We start from the raw sequence: 24,165 nt of genomic DNA, 5'->3' as shown, positions 1-24,165 counted from the left end.
GTAAAATCTGCTCCAGGATGGTGTGGGTGTGTCTGTTGAATGAGCCAAAACCACACCCACTCAGCACAAGGGTAGTTTGCAGCATTAACCCCCTCACTCATGGTGGCATACTTGGAAAAAAAATGTCCCCCAAAAACATGAACCAATAAACAAAACATGCATAACTATAACTTTGCAATGAAACATGAACATTATAGAACGGTACAAGAGTACAAGACTGAATTCCTTTGCACAAAATGAACCAGAAGTCCCTGCTCCAGGTGACTGCTTCCTTCCACAATATTGTAGTGTCAGAGGGGCGGGGTCATTCTCTACTGTGGGCTCATGGCATCGTGAGCCCACATAATGGCCCCGCCCACATGAAACCAAGCCAGGAAAGAGATGAAATGGCCTAAATCCAGAATTCAGTCTCATGTAGATCTCAGAGTTTTCACATTTACAGCAACCATATTCCAACATTTCTAGAGTGTTAAGAAAAAAACTTTGGATTTGACTTTACAGGGTCTTTAAATAACCCAGAACTGTAGTTAATATAACCAACTATTGGGTTGACTATTCTACCCATTATTCTGGGTTAAATGAATAACACATTTTTCTTGGTTAAATTAACACCAGCAAAGTGCCGGTCACTTTTTACCCCGAGGGTTAAAAACAACCCAAATTGGGTTGGTTTCAACCCAGGAGTTTTTAGTGTGCACAGAACCTTGTAGAACTCCATAGTTGACTTTGAAGTGTGCAGAGAACTCATGAACATCTACAAACTGAGATGGATCAGATGGAAATGATTTAACCCTCTGGTATCCCTAAGAATTGCTGCCTCATTTTCCTCCTAGTGTGCAAGAAATGCACAGGGGGGCTATTACTGTAAATAAAAAAGTTATTTTAGTTTATTTTTAATTGTTTAATTTTTTCCTTCTTTCATCAACTTGTGCCATTAACAAAAATACCAGATACTCAATAATTGTCATATCTTTTAACCATTTAATTGCCATGTTTTAATGTCAACAAACAAAAATTTTTGATGTTTTTTTTTTTTCAAGATACTACACTGAAAGTGAATAACTTACTTATGGTTGATTCTAGCCTGGCTTATGTCATTGATTAGTAGTGGTTGGGCGTTCCTCGGTGCCTTAGCAGTGTGGCACTGTATGGCAAAGGCTTAACAGAAGAGTTCAAGTGCTCAAAGGTTAGAACAGAGTTGCTGTTAGCAGGGAGCAAAGACGGACTAGTTAGCAGTGTAGTTCCAAATCCAACTAGGGGAAGGAAATGGAACCCAAGACAGGCAGTAGAGGAGGCAGAGGCAGCTCTTAGGCATGCTGAGATTGTAGGCAATATCCAGATAGGTCAGGGAGGCCTGGGGCTTGGCCCAGGTAGACCGGCATGGAACAAAGCAGGTCCTAAAGATAGAAGGAGACTGGTAGTGGAACAGGTACGTAGACAGGAGGAAGTAGTAAGGTGTACTAAGGCTGTGGCTCAGGCTCAGCAGGGACAGTGGGAGAACTGGGAGAGTGTAGAGAAGATGAAGCTGAGTTGGAGAGACCTATGGAGTATGGAAGATAGGTGGATCAAATTCCTGCTAGGGTCTACCTATGACGTCCTACCATCACCCCAGAACCTAAAGTGCTGGGTTGACGGGGACCCATCATGTCCTTTGTGCTCTGAGACAGCAACCTTGAAGCACATTTTGACAGGATGTAAGATCAGTCTGTCACAAGGTATATATATATATATATATATATATATGGAGGCATGACAGGGTTTTGAAAAGTCTAGCAGCAGGAATTGAAAACAGAAGGCGACAGGTGAATGTAGGATGTAATCAGGGAATGAGGACAGTTCAGTTTGTCAGAGAGGGCGAGAAGGTTAAAGGAGATAGGGTATTAGGTAAGCACCAGTTAAGCCAGTTAAAGGATGCTAAGGACTGGGAGATGCAGGTAGATTTAGAAGGGAAACTTGTTGTGCCACAGGAGATAGTTTGCACCAATCTTAGGCCTGACATAGTGCTGTGGTCTGCCAGTCAGCGTGTAGTTTATTTTATAGAGCTGACGTTTCCATGGGAGGATTCTGTGGAGGAAGCCTATGAAAGGAAGAAGATACGCAGATTTAGTTAGGACTCGTCCAGTAGAAGTGGGATGTAGTGGGTTTGTAGCAAGGTCGGCTGTTTCATTACTTAGAGAGCTGGGAGTGCAGGGACAGAATTTGCGAAAGACAGTTAAGGAGATCTCAGATGAAGCAGCACAGGCCAGCCAGTGGATCTGGATGAGGAGGAGTAATGCCAGCTGGGGCAAAAATGAAGGTTGACGAAACCCCGTAACTAGTGTGGGGGTGGGGGGTGGGGGGGGTAGAGCGCCACGCCAGGCCAGGGGTGTGTGTTAACCCACAATAGGGTACCACACCCTTAGCTCTGCCTCCCCCACCTTATTGCGAAGCTTGCTCTCTCTCTTTCCCTAATCTGTCTCATTTTCCCCTCTTTTATACTCTTAGTTATTGGTAATAATTGTTGCACTGTAATCATGAGTGGTGTTGAGGAAGGTAGTATCAGCATCGTCACTACCTGGAGCTCGCATAAACGGAGCCTGGGTCTGTTGAAGGTGGCGTGCTGTCGAGGCTGTGTGGGTAAGATAGGTAAGATGATGTCTGCGTGTCAGCATGGTGGGTGGTGCGAGCCGGCATGGAGGGGGGTGGCTCTGGGACGCTGGAGATCACTGTTCAGCCCTCTGGAGGTGTCGTGGGACTAACTGGACGAAACACTGATGAAGGAGGGTCCCCACTTCATTTTAATTTTTTTTTAACCCTTTAAATGCCATTTTTCATGAAAAAGGTCACTGCATTTTTAGATGCAAAATACACAAAAATGATTTTTTTGCAAGTTACTACATGAAAATTAGATAACTTTTTGATTATTGCAGACACACTCATGGACTCACACACTGATCTGCACTTAAATAAAACCTCAGAGAGTTAGTGAGAAGGGGAGCAAAGGGCAGTATAACACTGAAATCTGGTAGAAAAAAACATGTATTTCCCGCCCTCGTCCATATACGGTAAAAATGACATCATAGGGTAAGAAAATGGTCCAGGTGAAAATGTAAAGCCCCAACTCTCAAATGAAGCCCAGAAACCAGAAAATGCATGATACATGCCTTAATGGCGTATGGATCAAAAGAAGTGGTTTGAATGGGTTTCAATGTGCACTTTTTGCACACCAGGGATATTAACGCTATAAAAAAGGTTTATTTAGGTTGGGCTGATTGTTGTGGCTGGGACAGAATTTTGAAAATTGTGCAAAAATGAACAAAAAATACAATACATTATAATATTAATTGTGAAAGAGGACAAAGTTTAAAAAAAAGTATCAACTAAGTGTGCATTTTTGGCACAAGGGGTACCAGAGGGTTAAAGCAGCTCCTCTCCTGTCAGTTATTGTTGTACTATGTGTAATAAGATAAAATGGTCAATCTATCAATGCAGCTCTAAGATGTATTAAAACAAGCACAGAGAAAAGACCTCTGTCTGCAGCTAACTGTAGATCTTTAGTCACTTAAACCAATGTGCTGAGCTGGGCTCTCAATCCTCACTTTAAGTAGTCAAATGCAGTGTTAGTTTGAAGACAGTCACATAACTGGTTAGCACTACTTTCTCATGGATCTTTGCAACAAAAAAGTTTAGATTTAGGTCTATTCTTAGCTAAGGTGCCTGTACTTCAGGTCTGGTTGTTCTTTGACTAACACAGTTACCATACAGTATTTGCACCACTTCAGACTTCATATGTTCTCTGCTTTTCTCTGAAGTTCTCCATTAGCGGTTTTGTCAGAGGCGCCGGTGATGGGGCAACATCTCCACATGTAGAAGCCCGTGTGAAAGCAACCTGCATCCTCCAGTTTCTTCTGAGGTCAACAGAGGCACAACCTCTATCGCTTAAAGACTCAGTCCCAGTGGAAAGAGCTGGGTGTCTTGGATCCAACAAGTCCACCAGGTTCCTGATGCAGCAGAGGGAGAGGTTCACCTTGTATTTCAACTCTGAGGCTGCCGAGCGGTCTTAGAGGCATTTAGTTGTGACCAACCCGACACTATTTCACAAACAAAAGGCTCTTTTCAGGGCCACTGAACTCTATAAAGAGCAAAGTTTCCAGAAAATAAAACCCAGGACTCTGACTGACTGACACTTTATTAATTCTGAGGGAAATTCAAGGTTTTTAGGAGCTTACAGACACATGACACAAGACATCTCTAACATTTACACACACACACACACACAAACACACACCTCTTAACCAAAAAAAAAAATTACACTAACTTCTACACAGAAGTGAAAAAAATCTTATCAAATTAATAATTATACTTGTTTTAGCCAGAACAAGCTCTTGTTAGTACTCTTCTAGTGTATACTGTACTTACAGTTTCTACATGCACAGTCAGTGTGCATTGATAGTTTGGTTGCAAGATGTGCAAATAGTGCAAGAATGCTGACTAGACATGATCAGAGGTATAGAGTATGCAGGAATGTGGGCTGATTGACAAGAGGTAGGGTAATGTAAGGTAGTTGATGAATGCAAATCTACATAAGAGATGAGACATTTTACAGCAGTGATTTAAGTTACAGTTGGTAGATTCATCAGTGTAATGTGCATATGAGGTCAGGCATTTTAACACAGAGAGCATTTTTACAGCATTTGAGTAAAGCTAATAGATCAAATCAGTTATTACCACGGCAAATAGATCAGATTAGTCTTTTGCAGATTAATAAGTAATGAGTATGGTACATGGCTTAATGAGTGCAAACATGCATTTGAGGTGAGGCATTTTTCAGCAGTGGTTATGGATAGCAAATATGCAAATGAGATTAGGCTTTTCTGACAGTATTTGAGATACAGTAAAACAGCAAGAGACAACTCAGGATATTTCAGATTAAGCAGCTATAAGGTGCTTGTAAAATAAGTTATTTTCTGGCACTCTGTGACTGTTGAGTGATCATCAGAGTGACTCTGTGACTGTTGAGTGATAATCAGAGTGACTCTGTGACTGTTGAGTGATCATCAGAGAAACTCAATATGATTCAATATGCTAGGATGTGATACGATACATTGTGAAATTAAGCATTTTATTGTCTCCTTGGGGACTTTTTTGTTAAACCACAAGGACTGCAAACATTCAGCTGCCACTACATTAATAAATATGAACAATCAAAACAAACAGCTGTGATACACATTTATAGAAATACCTGTTAAAAACCACAAACAAGGAATAATACAGATGAAAATAACAGAAAGCAGCAGCACACGAGGAGAGCAGTCCCACTAGATGGTTGGAAAAGAAGGCCCTGTTTTTGTAAGATTTGTGACATGGACAGTATTTTCAACAATAAAAAGTAAAAATGTAAGTTCCCCTTGAGGGATTTGACAAAGGATATCTTATCTGTTGATGCAAGATGCAAAAAGTGATCAGTTCAAATAAGTCTTCAGTTTGGATCAAGAAAATCCGTAGATTTATGGTTAAATTTATGGAAAATTAGCACTGAAAATTAAAAAAAAATATCTCCAAGATAAAGCTGGCTGAATCCTCTGATTCTCTTCAGAGTAAATATTGTTTTCTTCTTTGTTTTGCCTCCGAAGAGAAAGAGTTAGCAGCATTTTTCACTTCTGATTTTACATGAACACGTCACTTTTTCGTCTCCATCTTTTGGTTTATCTTTTGTTTCCTGAAGAAATCTTTGGTCATAGTTGTGTCAGTATGATCCTGATGCTTCCTGAGCTCTTTGACTAAACTTACATGACTGTCCCTAGTTAATCGATCCGATGTATCCACATGTATTTAGACAGTTCCAGACAGCAGATCATTGTGATGAGAAGAGTTCCTGCACACACAGGAATGACCAAAGACTTGTCCCCAACCGGAACCTGTAAACTCACAGAGCCTCCGTCCTGCAGGGAGGAAGGAAGAAGGGAAAGGAACATTTAACAGCCAGGATCATAAAGACATTGATTTTTTTACTTTATTTATTTTCCCCATAATCATAAAAACATTTTGCTTAAACGACACTGCTCTAAACCCCCAGTCAGCCATCCCTTCCATTCCCAGAAAAAAAAACAAAACAAAAACACATAGATTAATAGAAAAAGACAAACATGCAAAAGATCTTCTCTACTTCCAGGTGCTGTGGTCTGTCTGATGCTGTGTTTAAAGGAGGGCAGGGTTGGCCTGTAAGAATCATCTGTTGATGGACACATTCTTCCCTGCTGAACTTTTGATACATAAAGAGATTAAATAACTTGTGATGGTGAGAGGGTTAATCAGCAATCACCTGCTGCTGATGGAGCTGAAGCCACAAACATGTGCTAGAGTTTCTGTGAGTGCAGGGAGCTTCAACGATCTTGTGAGACTCTGAGCTGTCGAACGGTGCACCTGAAATCAAGAAAGACGTTTAAATTCATTGACTCAATAGAAGGTCAATATTCAAGTTATTGTTTGGATCATCATTGTTAGCATCAATTATTTACCTGACTAAAAGTGGTGCCATGCTTACACAAACATTTCCTGAAACGATCCCGTGTTTACAGAAAACCTTTTAAAAACCAAACGTAAATATAGTGTTTTTGTCTCCGTGTGGACAAGGCCTGAGCCCAAACATACCTGAGCATGGACAGGCCATCACATCGTTATGTCATACTCACAGTTTATAAGACATACTGTCTCACAGAGTCAGCACAGTGGAGAAAAACAGACAACATGACTGCAGCTTCACTCAGGTTCTGGCTTATTTTAAGTTGTCTGGTCAGATATGGCCCTCTAACACCACCATAGTTTACGACTGCAGAGAGGAATGGCTGTTTCGATTACATGTCACATGCATGTTGTGTATCCGTGCTTGTGCACATGCAGAGCAATCACACCGTGCTGAAGTCCACCTTTTCCATTCATGCCAGCTTCAAGGGAGTGTAGCGTGCCACAGCACAGTACAGAACATTCACGCTGGTCAAGCTAACTGGACCTTGAGGCTCAAGCGTGCTTTAGGCTAATAATGGGAATTCTGCTTCTTTTCAGTGATCCAGATCATGGACTCAGTTTGGACCTGGCTCTTTTGGCTCCCAAACAGCTCTTCATTTGGTAACAGTGTGGCGTCATTAGATCATACGGAAAAATATGATGTGTTTAATGACAACCCAGACATAAGAGTGTCGGGGGGGGGGCGAAGTTAAGACCTTTTTATGATGTGTTCAGATGTTCCACAGAGAAAATTGGAATTTAGTTTTAAGTGAGAAATCTGAATAAATCCAGTCATTTTAAAGGAGGAATATTTAGTATAAGATAGATGTAAAGCATGAGCGCAGTTAAAATCGTGTCTCATTTTTCCACCCTAAATACACAAATAATCCTTTTAATATAACTAATATTATAGATGAAGAGTGTAAAAGCCCTTTAGAATAAAAAGTTGAGGAAATTCATACATTAATGAAACACATGAGTGTAGCCCACCTGGAAAAGCTAGAATGGCTTTAAAATTATTAATAATTCAATTTAATTTGGTTCTAGTTTTTAGGTAATAGGGACTCGACTCGGACTCAGACTCAGGTAAAGAGAACTCGACCTGGACTCGGACTCAGGTAAAGAGGACTTGACTTGGACTTGACTCAGATTTTTCTTTGGTGACTCGGACTTGAACACTAGGGACTCGGGACTCGACTCGGACTCAAGGTTTGGTGACTCGACTACAACACTAGCCAAAGGACGTCCCACGTATGAAAAAAAACAACGTAACATTATCAGGCACGAGTCCTCAGTGCAGTGATCATAAACTGGCAGCCCGAGGGCCACATCAGGCCCCCCAGAGCTTTTTATCTGGTCCCCAGAAGGTTAATAAATCCAGAAAATATGAGGAGAAGAAAAATTGAGATTGGAACAATTTTCTGAAGTATGACTCAATGTTTGATATTGAAAAAAATCCAAGTATTAACCGTTGTGTTATTATTTATGATTAGCCCATATGAATCAGCTATTCCTGACTAAAGCTGACATTTTCTGCATCAACTTTTTTGTCAAATTTTCTTCTTTAATTTTTTTCTTCATTTAAAAAAAAAATTCATTAATTTTTGGGCAATTTTTTTTGTCATTTTTGTTTTGTTTTTCCTGTTTTTTTGGTCACTTTTCCATGTTTTTGTAGAGTGCAACATCCATGCATGAGAATCAACCAAAAATCTGATAATCCACCAATCAAAACACAGCATTTTAGCATCAAACGTAGTCATGAGCAGCAAAACAGCCCCAAAAATGGAGAAGGGTCTAGCTGAGTCGCAGCCGCTACAAACCACGCTCTGTACAAAACACACCCCATCGATCCATACAATAAATTACTTCTAACCCTAACCAGTGGAATTTAAATGCTAAACCTAACCTAAAGCTAATTAAGGCCTATCTAAACTAATGTAAGTTAACCTTAAACTAAGCAAATAGCACAAGGGGGCATGGTTTGTACGGTACCCGCGGCTGCAGTCAGGTATTTTTGCCAAAATGTGGAAAAAAATATCTCAAGTGCCCCCTTGTGGCAGGCTGAAGTATAGGTGAACTCATAGCTAAAGGCTAAATTTACATGAAAATAATATTTTGACTGTAATTTATTAATTGGACCATAATGTTCATATTTGTTCCTCTGAAAGTCAAGCCCCCAAAATGTGTGCTAAGAATAAAGCTGGTCCCTGTTCAAATAAAGCTGATGACCCCTGCCTCTCTCAAATGGGATCCAGAACCCTTTGTTCAGATTTGACTCTTTGTACCACCTTGTCACAAACAAAACCTTAAAACCTTACTACTTTGGGCACATGTGAGGTAAAGGCGCCACAGGCTGGATCTGAAGCCTGGCAGCATTGAGGACTCCAGCCTCTGTATATGGGATGTTCAGACATAACTGCAAGGTTAACGGAACCCTGCCATGCAAAATAAATGCAAAATTGTAACACAAATTGGTATATAAAGTAACTGTGATATAAATATCAATTAAAAGTAGCATTGATTAGGATTTTTGCCATGACTGAGCAGTCTGACTAAGTACAGCCCTGATCAACAGAAAATGACATTGAATCCACATTTTTTCACAGATTTTGGCTTTTAAAGGCTGTGGTCTTAAACTTTTGATCAGCTGATGAACAGCCTATTTCAGTTTAATTGTTATTTTCAATAAATTGCTTACTCAAAAATTACTTTTGTTTCACTCCCATTTCTTCTTTTTGCATTTTGAAACTCTACTTAGAACCTTCTAAAGATCCAACAGTGCAAAATGTAAATTCTTGCAATTTTTCAACTAGTCTTAAGATTTTGATCAGGAGTGTATGAATAATTGTGTTTGAGACCAATGACTGTGAACACTGTACTCACATTTTTCAGTCCACAGCAGCAGTTTTGGAGGTTCTATCTCTATGGAGATGAACAGTTTCCCATCGACAGCAGGCTCATGGTATCGGGCATGAACCGGGATCGTTACTTTTGTTGATCTGGGCGTCGGCTCATCGGGGGCAGGATACACATAGGTGACAAATCCTGACGTCTTATGAGCAGGAAGTTCCAGATCAATGTCTGAATCTATTAAAATCTAATGAAATACAAACATAAAGGGTTAAAATAACACACACTGCACATTCTTAGAGTAAATAAGTTTTATTAACCTTTTGTAGTGAGCTGTAATTTCCTATCATTCTTACCTGCCAATCCCTGTGGTCTCTCAGAGATGCGAGCTGGTACGGATCGACATAAACTCCTCTAGGCCACCGTTGAATGAGGAGCACTCTGACTCCCCTCAGATCATCATGGCTGAGCTCCACAGACATCACCAGCTCCCTATAAAACACCACAGATTACCCCCTGGTTCCTCTCTGTGATCCAGTAATACATTTATTAATCCGTGTCTGAAGCACTCGCCTGTGGAAACCGTTCTTCTTGATGTCCACTGAAACAGCTGAGGACTCAAAAAGCTGCTGCAGGACCTCACAGGGATTGTCTTTCTTCTCATCTGGACATCAGATTTCAATACAATGGCAAAAGGGAAGGATGAGGCATCAAATAAAGGGTAATTTCTTGTTTTCAAGAATCAAAATTGCAACTAAAATAAATAAAACCGAAAATTTGTGGGTTTTGGTTACTTTAAATACTTTTAATCAATAAAAACACTCTCGGTTTATTTAAGATGGTATCAAAAAAGTATCAAAACATCAAAGTTGACAACCATTCTCTCCAGTAAAGAACCATTGGGGATTTCCTGTGAAGGTTTCATTATAAAGAACTAAACATTATTTCTGTTGTTGTATTACCTTCTAATGAAGTTGCTCACTTTGTAAACTTTCAGGTAGAGTCTGTCTCTCTTTTGCACAAAAGACTGACCCTTTAAACCAGGGCTGTCAAACTCATACTGGGTCCTGGGCCAATGAGACGACCTGAGGGCCAGACTATTTAGACCAGGGATGTAAAAGTCAGTCACAACGAGGGCCAGATTCTGAATTCAGGCCTAACCTGAGAGCCTAACAGGGTCAACATTTAAACATAAACCATAACTTTCATTTTCACCAGTAATAAAATATGAAAAAAAACCTGATGATAAATCATTTTGAGATATAAGAAAGTCAAAATGATGAGTTATAGGGCTCAAAATCTGAGATTAAAGATCAAACTTATTAGTTATAAAGGTTTAAACAAGAATTCAAAAGTCAAAATTATGTTTTAAAAGGCAAATATCTCAGATAGAAAGTCGAAATCATGAGTTTAAAAGGTCAAAATAGGAGGCAGAATTAGAAATGAAGTTTAAAAGGTCTAAATATGAGGTAGAAATAGAAATTATGAGTTTAAAAGGTCAAAATATGAGATTAAAAAGTCAAAGTTAAGACATGAAAATGTTCAAATATGACAGAATTATACATTATGAATCTAAAAGGTCAAAATATGATATAAAAAATTTTAATTTATTAATTCAAAAGATAAACATATGAAATAAAAACTTAAAATCAGAAGTTTAAGTCAGAATCATGAGATGCAAGGTTGGGAATGCGAAATGAAAACATTCATAATTATCTTTTCCGCTCCGACCTCTGACTTTAATCTAAATATTTTTACTCTTTACTATTTCAGATATTTATGATTTCACAAGGTTATTTTAAATAATCAAAGTTACGTTGACGCTATTATGCAGTAGATAACCTGCAGACCTCATACCAGTGGGCCAGTTGTAATAAAAATATATGATCCCGCGGACCAGGTATTACTGTACCAGGGGCCTGATTTGGCCCCCGGGCCTTGAGTTTGACACCTCTGCTCTATGTGGAATGAGTCTATATAAAATATGGGTTTCACTTTCTGAAATAAGTGACAAAAATGATTGAACTTTGTCATGATATTCTAATTTTTGAGATGTACCGGTATATAAACACACACAACCTTACATATACACCTGTAAATCCACATAAGCGGTTATTTTAAACTTTGACAGTAAATGCTCTAAAAGATGAATAAATTATCAAAATTGATGATTTATTTTGCAGCCAAGAACTAAATTGATCGTTACATCGCGACAACCTTACCAGTTAATTTTGGTGTAATTAAGGTTTAACTGGGAAATGTTGACTGCGTTTCTTTTTTATATAGTTGAATGATTATTTACCGATTTATCTTCAAATTATAACGACAGAACTTACCCTCCTCTGTTAATCTATGACATGTCGACAAGCAAGCCAACGCGGAGAACAGTAAAACATACATTACTATTGTAAAACAAAGCTGTAAATGCATTTATTTAATTTGCCGAGCCTTCATAGTCCTGTCTGTAAAGTTATTGCAGGAAAAAGCCTTGGAGGACCTCTGTTTAGTTTTAGGTAGGCTGAAGCGGTGCCTGACTAAAACGAAAAAATTAAATACGGAAAAGATGCAGCAGTTATTTCACACGTAAATGTAAAACAGGAACTCAGCATATTTATCTCCGATCTTAACGTAACAGTTGGTTAAACAATTTAATCCTTATAATGCTAGTTCCAATTTAGGTAGGCGTTATAGTAGACAGAATGGCCAAACCACAGCTCCTCGACTGCGCTTGGTGTAACGGTTTAAATGGTAACCGTGTTAACTGTTGACGTCGTAGTCAAAATAGCTAATTGAGACGTGAAGAGTGGCGACAAAGGCCTTATATTTTCAACAAGGACATGCTTCATGAGCATGAATTTATGTCGCAATAAAAAAGGGAAAAATTTAACTTTATATAATAGAAGGAACTACGACTGTCACAGAATACGGCTAAATTAACTAAGTCACTACCTACACCGTAACACCTAGCAACGGCTGAAAACTGTCTTCGGGTGTTTCCACCATAGATACGGATGCGTAGATGCCGTGTCTTTGTCAAATTTGTCTTGATATCTATGGTTTTCACGATGTTTTCATCCCAGTTTTATCCATGTATTGTCAGTTTAAAGTACAGTCACTGATATGATTAAACAAATAATATTTAAAAGCTGAAGTCGAAGCAGAGAAGTGAAAATGAGTTTCGAAGCCAAGAAATGCGGAGTGCAGTTCAGTCCTCCCTCCATAGTTTTAATTTATCAGCACAAAGACACCAAAAAGCTTCGAAAAAGAGTAATGCCTGTTCGGAACTTCTCCAGATATTCAGGTAAGGCAAGCTAATTGGGCTACTGTAAATGTACCTTGTATACTAAATCACATTTATCATTTAGTAATCAGTATGTTCGTGTATGAACAACATCAAACAGATGCATCAAGTCTTCTCTGTTCATGGTGTTTTGTCTACATTTATAGTTTAAAGTCCATAAATAATACACTCTTTATGAAAATAGTAGGCTTTGAATTAGAGAAACTTGGGTTATCTTATGATTAAGCACTTTATGTGTGGGAATGGCAAGTAGATTTGAAATGACACTGAAACGTGAAACTCTCGATAACGATAATATAACGATACGGCGATTCTGCTGTAGACGGTATATGGGAAGGTAATCATGAAAATAAAAACACCTCTCCTGATCATCTTAAGAATATGAAATGCCCCCAAAAGTTAAAGTGTAGGATTAATGTATATTTACTGCAGTTTGGTGTTGGTTCACTTGTGCAATCACCCTGATAATTACAGGTAAACAACTGTCATGATGACCATTAAGTACCCCTCTCTCTCTCTCGCTCCTATCCAGACTGTAACAGGGCTGCTGAAGGCCTGAAGAACAACCCCCGGCACAGGGACTACCTGGAGTCTGTGTCCTGCCGTCAGCTGGAGAAGCTTCTCATCATTCTGCGGGATCATATGAAGGGTTTCAGCCTGGAGCACAGCCTCGCCTTGTTCCAGCTCGATCCTGAAGAAGACCTGAACAAACTGGACGACAGAGAGCTGGCTCGAAAAAAGGAACAAATGGACCAACTGTTCGAGAAGAACCGAAAGCACAAAGACGATCCAGACTTTGTTTATGATGTGGAAAAAGATTTTACAAAGACAAGCCAGGAAAAGTGCAGCTGGGATGAAGAGTCAGATGATGGATTTTAAGAAGGATATTTATGTGTTGAATTTAAATCACACAGAGATACAAAAATCCACTGTGCTCAATCTTAAATCAGGATGAACATTCATCCAAAGTCTGAGGAAAATCCCTCAGAGTTCCTGAGATACCATACTCAAAAGAAAGACCTCAACACTCTGACAAGATACTTCCTCTAGCCTGAGCTATCACTAGTGTCAAAGCATCAATAAACACAGATACACAGATAATAGTGAATATTTATTTGTTATAAAATACTGCATTTTACAAAATACAAAGACTTTGGCTCTTTGATTTGTGGCTTCCACCTAAATGAGTGATATTCACAGTCGAGTATGAAAGAAGATGCTAAAATCCCATTAAATAAAATTTTAAGTGTACACCAAGAAGTACGCAATACAACAAATATATCTTTGGAAAAACTGTGTCCACAAAATATTGTTTTATATCATACAAAACATATATATATAATTTTTATATATTTCCATGTGGTTTGAAGTGATGGCGAAGGTTTAAATGAGATAAAATATTTCATAAAACCAAGCCTGCAGGTTTCAAACCTCGTGAGGGGAAATTTTCATTCAAAGTGCATAAAAACCTCAGGAGACACTGACCAAAAGTACCACAATACATTCAGGGATGTCGCAGGTTGTTCTCTCAATCAAAAAAATAATTAATTTACATGTTTTGGTTTAAGATAATTCAAACATTTTTACACGGGTATCAGTTGCAGTCGTTGGTTCAGTGTCGATATTTTCCCCAAGGAGGTAGGTCACTGAAATCTGACACAGAATTCATTTTACCACCAAAGCTCAGTAAGGATTTAGGTGTTTAAATTACATCTTTAATTTTCAGCAGGCTTAGGATTTGTTTTAAAAATACATCTTTATAAAATCGACATTTCAAGTATGCTAAAGCAACAATCCGGGTGTTCTGAGCATGTCAGTATTTACACTATGAGACTGAAGTGGAAGGACTTTCCGATTGGTTAGAGCTTGTGCGTCTTTTTGACGAGTTTAAAGAGTACACGGATGAGACTTGAATTCATAATTATAAAGCTACCGGACAAAGACAGCAGTCTGAAACTCCATGACACAGAAACTGTAACAGAGAGAAAGCATTTACATGGACTAGGTATCCAGGTTATAAGCCTTATCCTGGTATTGATCACACCTTGTTATTCATACCCCTGTATACATGATATATAATAGCGTACTGGTTTATGACAACAGCATCTTATTAATGCAAGCATCTATGATGTTTAGACTTTGCAACAAACCACAGCAATTCTGGGGATTTTCACGGTATACCTGATTGTTCTGTATCTTGCCTGAGCAGTCCAACACAGTAGGCGGTGGTGTGCACAGCTGGTTTGCAATTTCCCCAAGAAGAATAAAGAAGACAACCGTGGCAACCACTTGTATGCTTTGTGCAAACTATGGAGTCCATCCTCTAGGGCCCAGATCCAAGCTCACTAGAGCCCACAGTCCAGTTCAATTTTGTCAGTGTGAATGTCAACACATCACACCAGGGCAGTGTGCTAAAGACCGGCACCTCCGGCACGGTACGCAGGAGATGTGAACACAACTCTGCCCTGATACTGGACAGAGCTGCAGCAGCTTTATGACAGAGCTTTCCACCGGTTAGGCAGTTTATCCAAACTTTCCTGAATGCACTCTGGAAATCCATAGAAGCGATAGTGAAAGTAACAGTCAGAGCTCACCAGCTCAGGTCTTTTATGTCATCTGGGCTGTTGTTGGCATCTTAAAGGAATATTAGAAGCATTTATAATAGCAGAATGGACTGCCTTGTTTTCATGGCGCATTAACAATTCTTCTTGCAAACCAATTCTGTGCATACCACCACTAGGGATACGTGCAGTTAATCGGTAAAACGGTTAAAATCGTTTACCAAATTAGCCAGCGCGAGGTCTACAAGTCAGTTAAACTAACCACCAATCATTTTTTTTCTGAACATGGGCTTGAAATCCCGGTCTACTATGCTCTTTTAAACTTTAATGAACCTCCCGCCACTAGAGGCCGCAGTAGCTTCAGTCAATGTCCGCTGCCTTCCTCTCTAGCACTTCACCGGATGTAAACATGAGAAGCTCAGGGGTGGCTAAGCTGTTTTCTAAAGTTGTAAATGGAAATAAGGTGTTATGTAGGCTGTTGAGGGTTAAACTCACGTATAACTACTCACACAAAATGAAAAGAGGCCAAATATCAAAGCACAATATTAATCTGCAAAGAGGAACAAAGGCGGGTGGTGCTAGCTTTTAATGCTTGCCACACTGTAGAGAGTATATCAGGCTAACATCACACCCACTGACACAATGACCCTGTGAGGAATTTGACTGTTTTCTAGGGGTTTCCTCCTCTTTAGACTAGTTGGTTAAACTAAATGTGAATGAGCGTTTAGCTGAATAGGGAAATAGACGCTTAGGAACATCCTTAACCGCTACCTACTGTATTGGACTGGACTTAAGCAACTATGCTCTGGCACAGAGTGATGCTGCTGATGTGAAAGCAGACCAGCAGGGGTGAATCCTCCAGGGAAAGGTATGATACAGTCGTGCCTATTGTAAAAGCACCCTTATAAACCAGGATACTCAGGGATATGTCTGTGTAAAGACCCTTGCTGAGTGTCTGATGGTTTAACGGGCGCAGCTGAACTCCTAATCAGCATCACGTCTTTAAAATAGATGAACCAGCTCTACGGAGAGTTACAGGAATCAAGACATATATATGTTTTTATATATATCACTATTAAACTACACCAAACATACATACATTATTAGGTGAGTACTTTAAAATTCAAAAATCTCATTTCTTCTTTCGGTCTTGGGTGCACCTCGGACAAAACCTGAGATTTAAGAGAAAGGGAGAAAAATATATCAGCTATATTTTTAAAGGGCAAAATAAGGAAATTATCAGAGGGTAAAGTATATGACACGTCTCTTAATTTCAAATGAAAACACCTATATTGGAAGTTTAATACTGAGATCAGAACACGTTATAAACCAGATCAGACAGACATAGGACTAGGGATGTTCTGATACCATTTCTCCTTCCTGATATGATTCTGATACCAAAGTGTTGGCCGATACCGACTACTGGCCAGTACCAGTGTGAACTTTCTGTACTAACTGTGCAGACTAGCAAATTATTTTAGACCTATATTTGACTCAGAACATGGCTCAACAAATAGAATCATAATGTACAGCATCTCTGTGAGCCTAAAGTTGTTTTTCTGCTGATTACTGAGTTTTACTGCTGAATATTAAAATAATAATACAGGGGGCTGCATCACAGACTCCCTCTTTCTCTCTCCTTTATGCTCTATTCAGGCAGCATGACACGATTACAGAACAGCCCGCTTTGGCAGACAGACCCTCACAAAGGGTAAACAATATGGCAATTATCATTCAGTTAGAGGTACTAAATGATCATAATTCAATTAAAATGAATAAAAAAGACATTCATTGTCAGGTTTACTGGTGTGGATTTATTCATTAAAGTCTTCAAAAGTCACATGAGTTTCAGGCTCACTGAAAATGCTGCTGTAAGGGATTCAAAGGCACAAACAGGGGCTAGCTTCAAGAGAAAAAAAACAAGTAAGAGGCAATGTTACATGGTTCAAAAGTGATTTTACCTTTGATAAACTGTGTCACTTCTTGTCGTGTACGACAGTGCCGGTCTGGAAGGCATTTTAACGATCACATTCAGAGAAAAACTGTCACGCAGACACCACTCTTTGGTTCTTCACTGCTCTAAAAATGGTAGCTTGTGCATGCAGTTCTTTACAGCAGCGAAGAAGAATGGATTTCCTGTTTATAGCACTAACTTTTAGCATGGCTAACTGAAGCAAAATATAAAGTTAAACCAGGATCGGATCAGTGCATAAACTCGTGAATCAACCCTGAAAGTCGGTCCAGAGTTGTGTGTCACTGTGAACCTGCTTTCTATGATTTGTTCTTCTTATTAGCTGTCTAAGGTGCAGGCTGAGTGTGTTTGTGTATGTGTGACTGTGCAGACATACAGAGGCCAGCCGAGCAGGGTAAAGTTGAATGCAACAAACAGTAATATAACAGAATGCACAGGAAACATGATCCATAACCAAACAGTTAAAATATGGTCATTTCACAAAGGATATTTTCAATAGGCAACCACATAGTTTCCATGGGTGGCACAGCAGGTCTTTAAAACATAAAACCAGACAGTTATGTCTCTTTGATTATGGGAACGTCCAAATTGTGAACGGGATTAAAAACTGCATCAATCTTTTCATACCAGGATTGAGTTTCTGCGGACAAATTTAAAATTCTTACCATTTTCCTTTGGGTTTGGTGGCGAGATCCACACATGCAAAATGAAACCACTCAATAGGACACTGAAGAGGGAAAGAAAAACATTATTCATCAACAAGAAATGAACCTAGTTCAGATGAGACAGCTGTGATAAATAAAAACCTACATCAGGGTTATCACAGCCAATCATCTCTCCGTAGGACACCTGATGACACAGACAGTATGTGGGCTCGTTGGGGTCCACTGGCATGTCCAGAACATCAGATGGCTGCATCGGCAGGAGAGCGTCGCTCAGGTCCGGGCTAAACAGAACAGAGGGAGATTAGAGAGATTCGGTCAAGGTGTCGTTGATACTCATTGTAAAGGTTAGTTTCAATGAATTAGGACATTCAGGTCTGACAAGGGTCATTACAGTATGCCACTAGATTTCCATGTCTTAGTCCACAGGAGGGAAACTAGACTTGATCAAGGTTCTTGAAGACTTTTGCCTCTCCTTTAAAAGGCTTCTTCACTTTTTCTGTTTGTGACCTGAAGAAGCCTTTTGGAGGAGAGATAAAACGGAGGTCAGTGAAAGTTCAAGCAGGAAGACTGTTTCTGCTCTCTTTAGTCACCACTGATCTCCCTTTTCCATTCTTTCTCTCTTCCCACTAGGGGTGATCAGCTGAGTACAGGCGTTCACACCCATAAGTACTAAGCTCAGCCTCGTTTGACCAATTATTGTGCACTTGACAGATTTGAAATCTGTCATTCTCTCTTTCACAGTCAGCCTGTCGTTCTGGACGCTGCAACCCTCCTCCACCCCAGCCACCTCCATTCAGTTAATCAGCGTCTAGTTCAGATCCTCACAGGTCTCCTGCTCATTCTGCATACCTCAGTCTCCTCCTCCATGTCGCCTCATTGGTTCCCGGGCCAGCCTCCCAGAAGTCTACTTCTCATGTGATTCTGTATCTCTCAACACCACCACCACCACCAGCACCTCGACTCCAGAGGGGGTATCCTATTCCTGCTGTTCACCTCACTACCCCTTCAAATTTATGAAGCCATCACGATTCTCTTTTATTAAATTTGTAAAATAAATGATAGTTAAACTCGTATTAAATCTATCCTTATTGAAATGTCTTCAAGAACCTCAATGAAGATCCAGTTGCCCCCTTTAGACCAAAATTTGGATAACCATGACCAGAATGAATTAGAGCAAACAGAGATGATATGAACAAGTCAACTTTAAACTAAATTATCAATAACAAACCAACAAAAACAGAAGCCTTTAGTACCCAGTATTTGGTCGGCTCTTGTTTTTTTAGTTACCAAAATTTGCAGCCAGACTCCTAAAAACTGACATAATATCACAAATATGTTGGACCAAAATCTTAAATTGGATATGTGCCCACAGACAGTGTTCTTTTTCTTTTGCTTGTGCCAGCTTTTGGTTGATTTTACTTTTACTAAGATTTTAAATCTTAAGTGGTTTTGATCATAAGAACAGAGATTGCGTTGTTTTAAGAACATGTTTTATTAAAAGTATTGAGAATGTTGAAAACCTAAGATGTGACTGAGCAAATGTTACCTGCTCTTCATCTTTTTCTTTCGAGGAGAGTCTTCATCAGAACCTTTCCTCGCTCTTCCTCTGGATCCACGCTTGTCTTTCAGACCCCGAGAGTCAGCTTCTGTAGGACATAATTAGAATAATATATGTGTGTGAACACATTAGGCTTTATTTTCTCATTTAAAAAAACGTTAACATACACCATTAGGTTTTCATTTAAAAGCAGCCCCTAAACTGAAAACCATCGTAATCCAAAAGAGATTCCAAAGTGTTTAAAGAACCAGATTTTATCCATACTAACACGCCTCTGCTCTTTAACAGGGGCGTTCCATATACGACTGACATTTCAGCATAAATAATAGATTTCATTCTGCATATGTAGACAGTAGTAGCTGTAAGGCAAATAGATTTTTTTTATTTTAGTAGTGAAACAAATTACCATTTCACTGCTCATGTGATTCGTTAATCATGTTGAATTGATTGCTGAAAATGAAAGCTAATGTTTGTTTTTATCCTGAATTTATATCAAGGGAAGAAACATGAGACTAGTATGGCAAAACTCAGTGGAGTGTGCAAATGTCCAAGTGTGTGTAATCATATCTAAGGCTGCGTTCCCATTAGGTTGGGTTGTTTCACACTGTGCTCGAGCATGATTGCCTTAAATGATGCTGTTTAAATCATGCTCTCTTTCTTTTACTTGTGGTTAAAAATACGACTAAAATGATGGGGATTTTTTTCAACATGTGGTATTAAAGGTATTTATGTGACAAAAAAGTTTGACAGGCTTAGCCTTTGTACACTAGCTTTTTTCAAACTATAACCATTTTGTTTGTTTGTTTATCCTTGGAAATGGGTGTTTTAGGTGTTTTAAATGATAAAGTTTGAAAATGGGTCCCAGAGCACTTCAAACATTTGCTCCTACTCTGGAACATTTGAGATTTTGCTTGTAGTTTGGGCTCACTTTGGGTAACAAGCTCACCTCATCATCCATCCAAACAAATGTTCATGTTAGCTTTTTTAGTATGTTTACACCTCACCACTCTGTAGATGGAGGAGGATGTGAGCATACACATACTGCTTCATCACAAAGTCACAAACTAGGGCCCTAGACTGGATACTACAGTATTTTTGCAGATCTGTGGGCGTGGTGGTTGCCATCTGAACACAGAACTTTTTGAAAACAAAATTAAACAATTCTGTCTTTAGTTGATTGTTTTTGTGGCTTAAATTACTTGATGCCACCACTTCACCGAAGTTGCCGTTATGGGCTAACAGATTTAGTACTGCATTGCAAAGCAATTGTTTTTGAAAATGAGGAACAAATTCCCTCCTGTGCTACACTTACTTTTCAAACCTCGTCCCTCTGCGCTCTCGTGGCCGCTCAGTTCCAGTTTCTCCTTCAGCTCGTTCTCAAACCGAGCCAGATCTGCATCCAGCCTGCGAATGTGTTTGTCCACCTGCAGGACAAGGAGGTCATGACTTAAAACACCCATATCAAACTCTATAAACCACAACAGATAAGAAAGTCAGGAAACAGAGAGGTGTTCACTACTCTGTCTAGGACTGACCATTTCATACGTCTGCATGGCGAGCTGGACTTTGTCATCGCTGAACTCTTTACACTTGCTGTAGGCATTCTGGATCTTCTTGAGGTGTTCCACTCTCTGAGCTGAAGCCAGGTTCTTCACGTTGGCGATGTACTCTTCAGCCAGTTTCTCAATCTCTCCTTTCTTTTCTGCACATTAACATGATTATTACAGAGCTGGAAAACAGACGCGAGTCTGACAGATTTCAGTGATTTTAACATGTCTAGGCACAAAGCACAGGTGTGTGCTACATAACAAGTTTGGTGAGCAGGTTGAGGGTTTGGACATCCTTCAAGCTGCCATATGAGACTTTATTAACATCAAACTGTTTTAAAATGTTAAAGTTATCAGCACTAGTAGTCTTTCAGATCTGATCGGAAATGAATTATCACAAATTTACAGACAGAAACACTCACCTTCAGTCCTGTTGTCCAGGTCCCTCATCAAAGTAAAATTCCTCTGTAGCTCACATGGGAGGTTTTCAATACCTGAAGACATGAAGGAGACCTCAGTTAGCCTTTTATACTCTGTTTATTTATCCAGTAAAGTAATAGGGTGTAATTTAGGGCAACAATCAACTACAATTCTTGGGTGGTTAGGTTGTAGTCAGTCAGTGCAACTTCATTTGCATAGCACTTTCACACAAATATGGAGCACAAAGTGCTTTAACATACAAACAAATGAAAAAAAAAGAACACACAACCCTATTCCTCATGCTACAATCTATGCACATTATTAGAAAATACGCCATAAATTAAGACTTCTAAGGTAATAAACACACTGACTAAATGAGCAAACACTTAAATTACGATTTTAATTATTATTAATCTTCAAATAAAAATCAAATTTGCATAAAGCAAAAGTAGGATTTCTGTCAGATAATAAGTCATAATTATAAGATTAAAAGGCATATTTGCATGGATGCTCAATACTGGATTTTTGCCAATATTTACAAGATAATTTTAGCCAAACAAACTTTAAAGTGTAAAGAATAATGATAAACGAAGACAATGGATCCCGCTGACAAAGGTGTGTTGGTTCAGCCTAAAAGTCCTCTCTCTAACTTAATTGTTTGTATTGCAAATCTTTATTTACAGCTAATACAGGCAGATCTTTATGGTCATAATATTGGCAGGGTTTTTAATGTCTTCCAAATAATTCACTTTTTTAATAGAATTATTTTTAGTCTTTTTGTCATTTTATCTGAGAGCTAAGACAGTGGAAGTCAGAAAAAGTCATGAAAGAGTGGGGGATGACGTGGTGAAGGAGCCACAGGACAGACTAGGACCTGGGCCACCCACATACATGGGGTGTGGCTACTCAGCCCTGCCAGCCAACGAGCCAAAAAGGAGTAAAAATAACTTTGCAAGAGCCACAATCCAAACCTGGGGGTGTGAATCCAATAATTACTTTAAAAATATATTTATTAATCAGAGCATGCAGAGAGCTTGGCTTCAGCTTTCGTTATCAGATTTTCTCTGTATCTTGTTCTAGTTCTTGTATTGTATTGTATTGTATCTATCATCAATTAAGATAATTAATAGGGTTATAAAGCTAGTTTGCACATCACTTTTTACCCCTACTGTCATCTCCTTCAGCTGTTTGTCAACATCGTTGGATGATTGTTTTGTTCATTTTACTATTAATGCATTATCCTCTGTCTTTCGACTTGTGTTTATAAAATAGCAGCTAATCTATGAAATGAAATTTATGTAAAATGTTTCAAACAAAACGGATTTGATATCAAACAAAAATAAGCATTTGAGAACAAAAAAGTCATCCAAGCAGAAAAGCAAAGTTCAAACAAATTATCAGTCTTGAAGTTTTGTACAGCTGTTTTTGTTTACAATCCCTATGTTTTTCTCTATTTCAATAATGATATTTGAATCACACGATTTGACATTTTTATGCCATACTTTGCTTTTTATCTCATCATCATTACTTTTCTTAAAAATCGCAAAAGTATGACTATTTACTGCCTCATATGTTTGACTTCTGGTCTCATAAATGGGATATTTTATCTCATTATGGCACATTAACTCTCTAAAACTCTAGCTCCATCTCATAATTGTGAGTTCAACTAAATATGATTTTCCCTAAATGTTAAATCATTATGGTTCACTTTGTGCATAAATTGGACTTTTATATCAGAATTTTGACTATTTGTCGCATTATTAGGACTTTATATGTCGTAATCACGACGCAGTACGTCGTGATTCCGACTTCTCTCATAATATTGGCAATAGAGTATCTTTGTTAAATGTACACCTTTCCTTAATTTCTCTTAAATTCCTCAGTTAAAGGATCAGTGAGAGCTAAAAACGGTAAATTCACCACCCTATTTCTTTATAACAGGCTGTGACGCAGTTTAAATTCCCCGCCCCGGCGCGTGCCTGTTTGACGGGAAACGCGGTCACCAACAGGTTGTAAATACGTATCGGTTTTCCTATAAAACCAAAAACGTTTCCTACAAAATAAACCGTATTGCAGTGCTGAATGGGTTAAAAAAACTTTAAGTGTATCAATAAACCAATTCAGATCCTTAAACGTCTGCTAATAGTCCTATCTGACAGCTCACTGCACGGAAACAAACCGCTAGCTCTCACCAAACGGTTCTCCGTGTCGGTCCCACACCCACACCAAAGAAGTTAACCTAACTTTATTACACTGGGAGGTTTATGCTCATGCTAATCAGTTAGCTACTGCGCTAACTAGTGACCTCACTGCTGGTTGCTATCGGGCGATATCCGTTAGTAACCCGCCAAACATTAACCTCTTCGATCTAACAGTCGAAGTGAACCTCAAACAGGTGAAATGTGTTCGTAATGCTACTATCGCTACAGTGTTTCCTCGTGTACTCACTGTCAAGGTAATGCTCCAAGTAAATTGCCGTCGCCATGTCAGGTTAGCCCTGCTAGCTTCACTCGTTAGCTCCTACGCTGATGGCCGGAGAGCTTGTTTTATGACCCCGTGTTGGCCGTCGGTCAGCGGGCTCGGAGATATCTGATCCTGCCTGCTGTGGAGGACTCCTCCGGGCGGCGATGAAAGGACGCTCAGTGCTCAGGCACAGTTGGTTTCCCTCCAGTACACATGCACGTATGTGGCCTTCAAGTGCTCCTCAGATGCTCAGAGTTTCTCATTTTAGAAGTTTACATTACATCAAAAGTCAACAGCAAAAATATAAAAAGGAACCATATAGGCCTTTATATTGTTCTCTGGACC

General features: G+C 39.2%; 3 protein-coding genes across 5 annotated transcripts; 1 reads left to right on the top strand and 2 right to left on the bottom strand.

The window, feature by feature from the left end:
• Nucleotides 1–4,161: 4,161 nt before the first annotated feature.
• On the bottom strand, nucleotides 4,162–11,889 carry pigx (phosphatidylinositol glycan anchor biosynthesis, class X). The gene is made up of 6 exons (XM_041790856.1): nucleotides 11,670–11,889; nucleotides 9,907–9,997; nucleotides 9,690–9,825; nucleotides 9,367–9,580; nucleotides 6,302–6,402; nucleotides 4,162–5,921 (listed from the first exon to the last, which is right to left on the bottom strand). The coding sequence occupies exons 1-6, from the start codon at nucleotides 11,761–11,763 to the stop codon at nucleotides 5,784–5,786; spliced, it is 774 nt and encodes a 257-aa protein (XP_041646790.1). The 5' UTR covers nucleotides 11,764–11,889; the 3' UTR covers nucleotides 4,162–5,783.
• Nucleotides 11,890–12,313: 424 nt separating this feature from the next.
• cep19 (centrosomal protein 19) lies at nucleotides 12,314–13,606 on the top strand. Its single transcript, XM_041790860.1, has 2 exons — nucleotides 12,314–12,634; nucleotides 13,167–13,606. Exons 1-2 carry the CDS (start codon nucleotides 12,505–12,507, stop codon nucleotides 13,511–13,513), a joined length of 477 nt encoding a protein of 158 aa, XP_041646794.1. The 5' UTR covers nucleotides 12,314–12,504; the 3' UTR covers nucleotides 13,514–13,606.
• Nucleotides 13,607–13,732: 126 nt separating this feature from the next.
• On the bottom strand, nucleotides 13,733–24,020 carry ing5a (inhibitor of growth family, member 5a). 3 transcript variants are annotated; one of them, XM_041790857.1, is made up of 8 exons: nucleotides 23,806–24,020; nucleotides 21,360–21,431; nucleotides 20,926–21,092; nucleotides 20,703–20,814; nucleotides 19,379–19,478; nucleotides 17,978–18,113; nucleotides 17,833–17,894; nucleotides 13,733–16,367 (listed from the first exon to the last, which is right to left on the bottom strand). In XM_041790857.1, the coding sequence occupies exons 1-8, from the start codon at nucleotides 23,840–23,842 to the stop codon at nucleotides 16,328–16,330; spliced, it is 726 nt and encodes a 241-aa protein (XP_041646791.1). In that variant the 5' UTR covers nucleotides 23,843–24,020; the 3' UTR covers nucleotides 13,733–16,327. The 3 variants fall into 3 exon arrangements, with proteins under 3 accessions (XP_041646791.1, XP_041646793.1, XP_041646792.1); XM_041790859.1 differs by lacking the exon at nucleotides 13,733–16,367 and adding an exon at nucleotides 16,385–17,201; XM_041790858.1 differs by lacking the exon at nucleotides 13,733–16,367 and adding an exon at nucleotides 17,208–17,701.
• Between the last annotated feature and the right edge of the window lie 145 nt (nucleotides 24,021–24,165).

This window comes from Cheilinus undulatus, linkage group 7 (assembly GCF_018320785.1).
Source record: "Cheilinus undulatus linkage group 7, ASM1832078v1, whole genome shotgun sequence".
NCBI lineage: Eukaryota > Metazoa > Chordata > Actinopteri > Labriformes > Labridae > Cheilinus > Cheilinus undulatus.
This window is presented reverse-complemented; position numbering and strand designations above follow the sequence as displayed.

Coding starts and splice junctions, on each gene's coding strand:
- pigx (XM_041790856.1), bottom strand. CDS start 11,763: ATGCATTTACAGCTTTGTTTTACAATAGTAATGTATGTTTTACTGTTC. Junction 9,998..11,669: donor TCATAGATTAACAGAGGAGG/GTAAGTTCTGTC, acceptor TCTGATGTCCAG/ATGAGAAGAAAGACAATCCC. Junction 9,581..9,689: donor GAGACCACAGGGATTGGCAG/GTAAGAATGATA, acceptor GTATTTCATTAG/ATTTTAATAGATTCAGACAT.
- cep19 (XM_041790860.1), top strand. CDS start 12,505: ATGAGTTTCGAAGCCAAGAAATGCGGAGTGCAGTTCAGTCCTCCCTCC. Junction 12,635..13,166: donor GAACTTCTCCAGATATTCAG/GTAAGGCAAGCT, acceptor GCTCCTATCCAG/ACTGTAACAGGGCTGCTGAA.
- ing5a (XM_041790857.1), bottom strand. CDS start 23,842: ATGGCGACGGCAATTTACTTGGAGCATTACCTTGACA. Junction 21,432..23,805: donor CTTGGAGCATTACCTTGACA/GTGAGTACACGA, acceptor TCATGTCTTCAG/GTATTGAAAACCTCCCATGT. Junction 18,114..19,378: donor AAGAAAAAGATGAAGAGCAG/GTAACATTTGCT, acceptor TGTTCTGTTTAG/CCCGGACCTGAGCGACGCTC.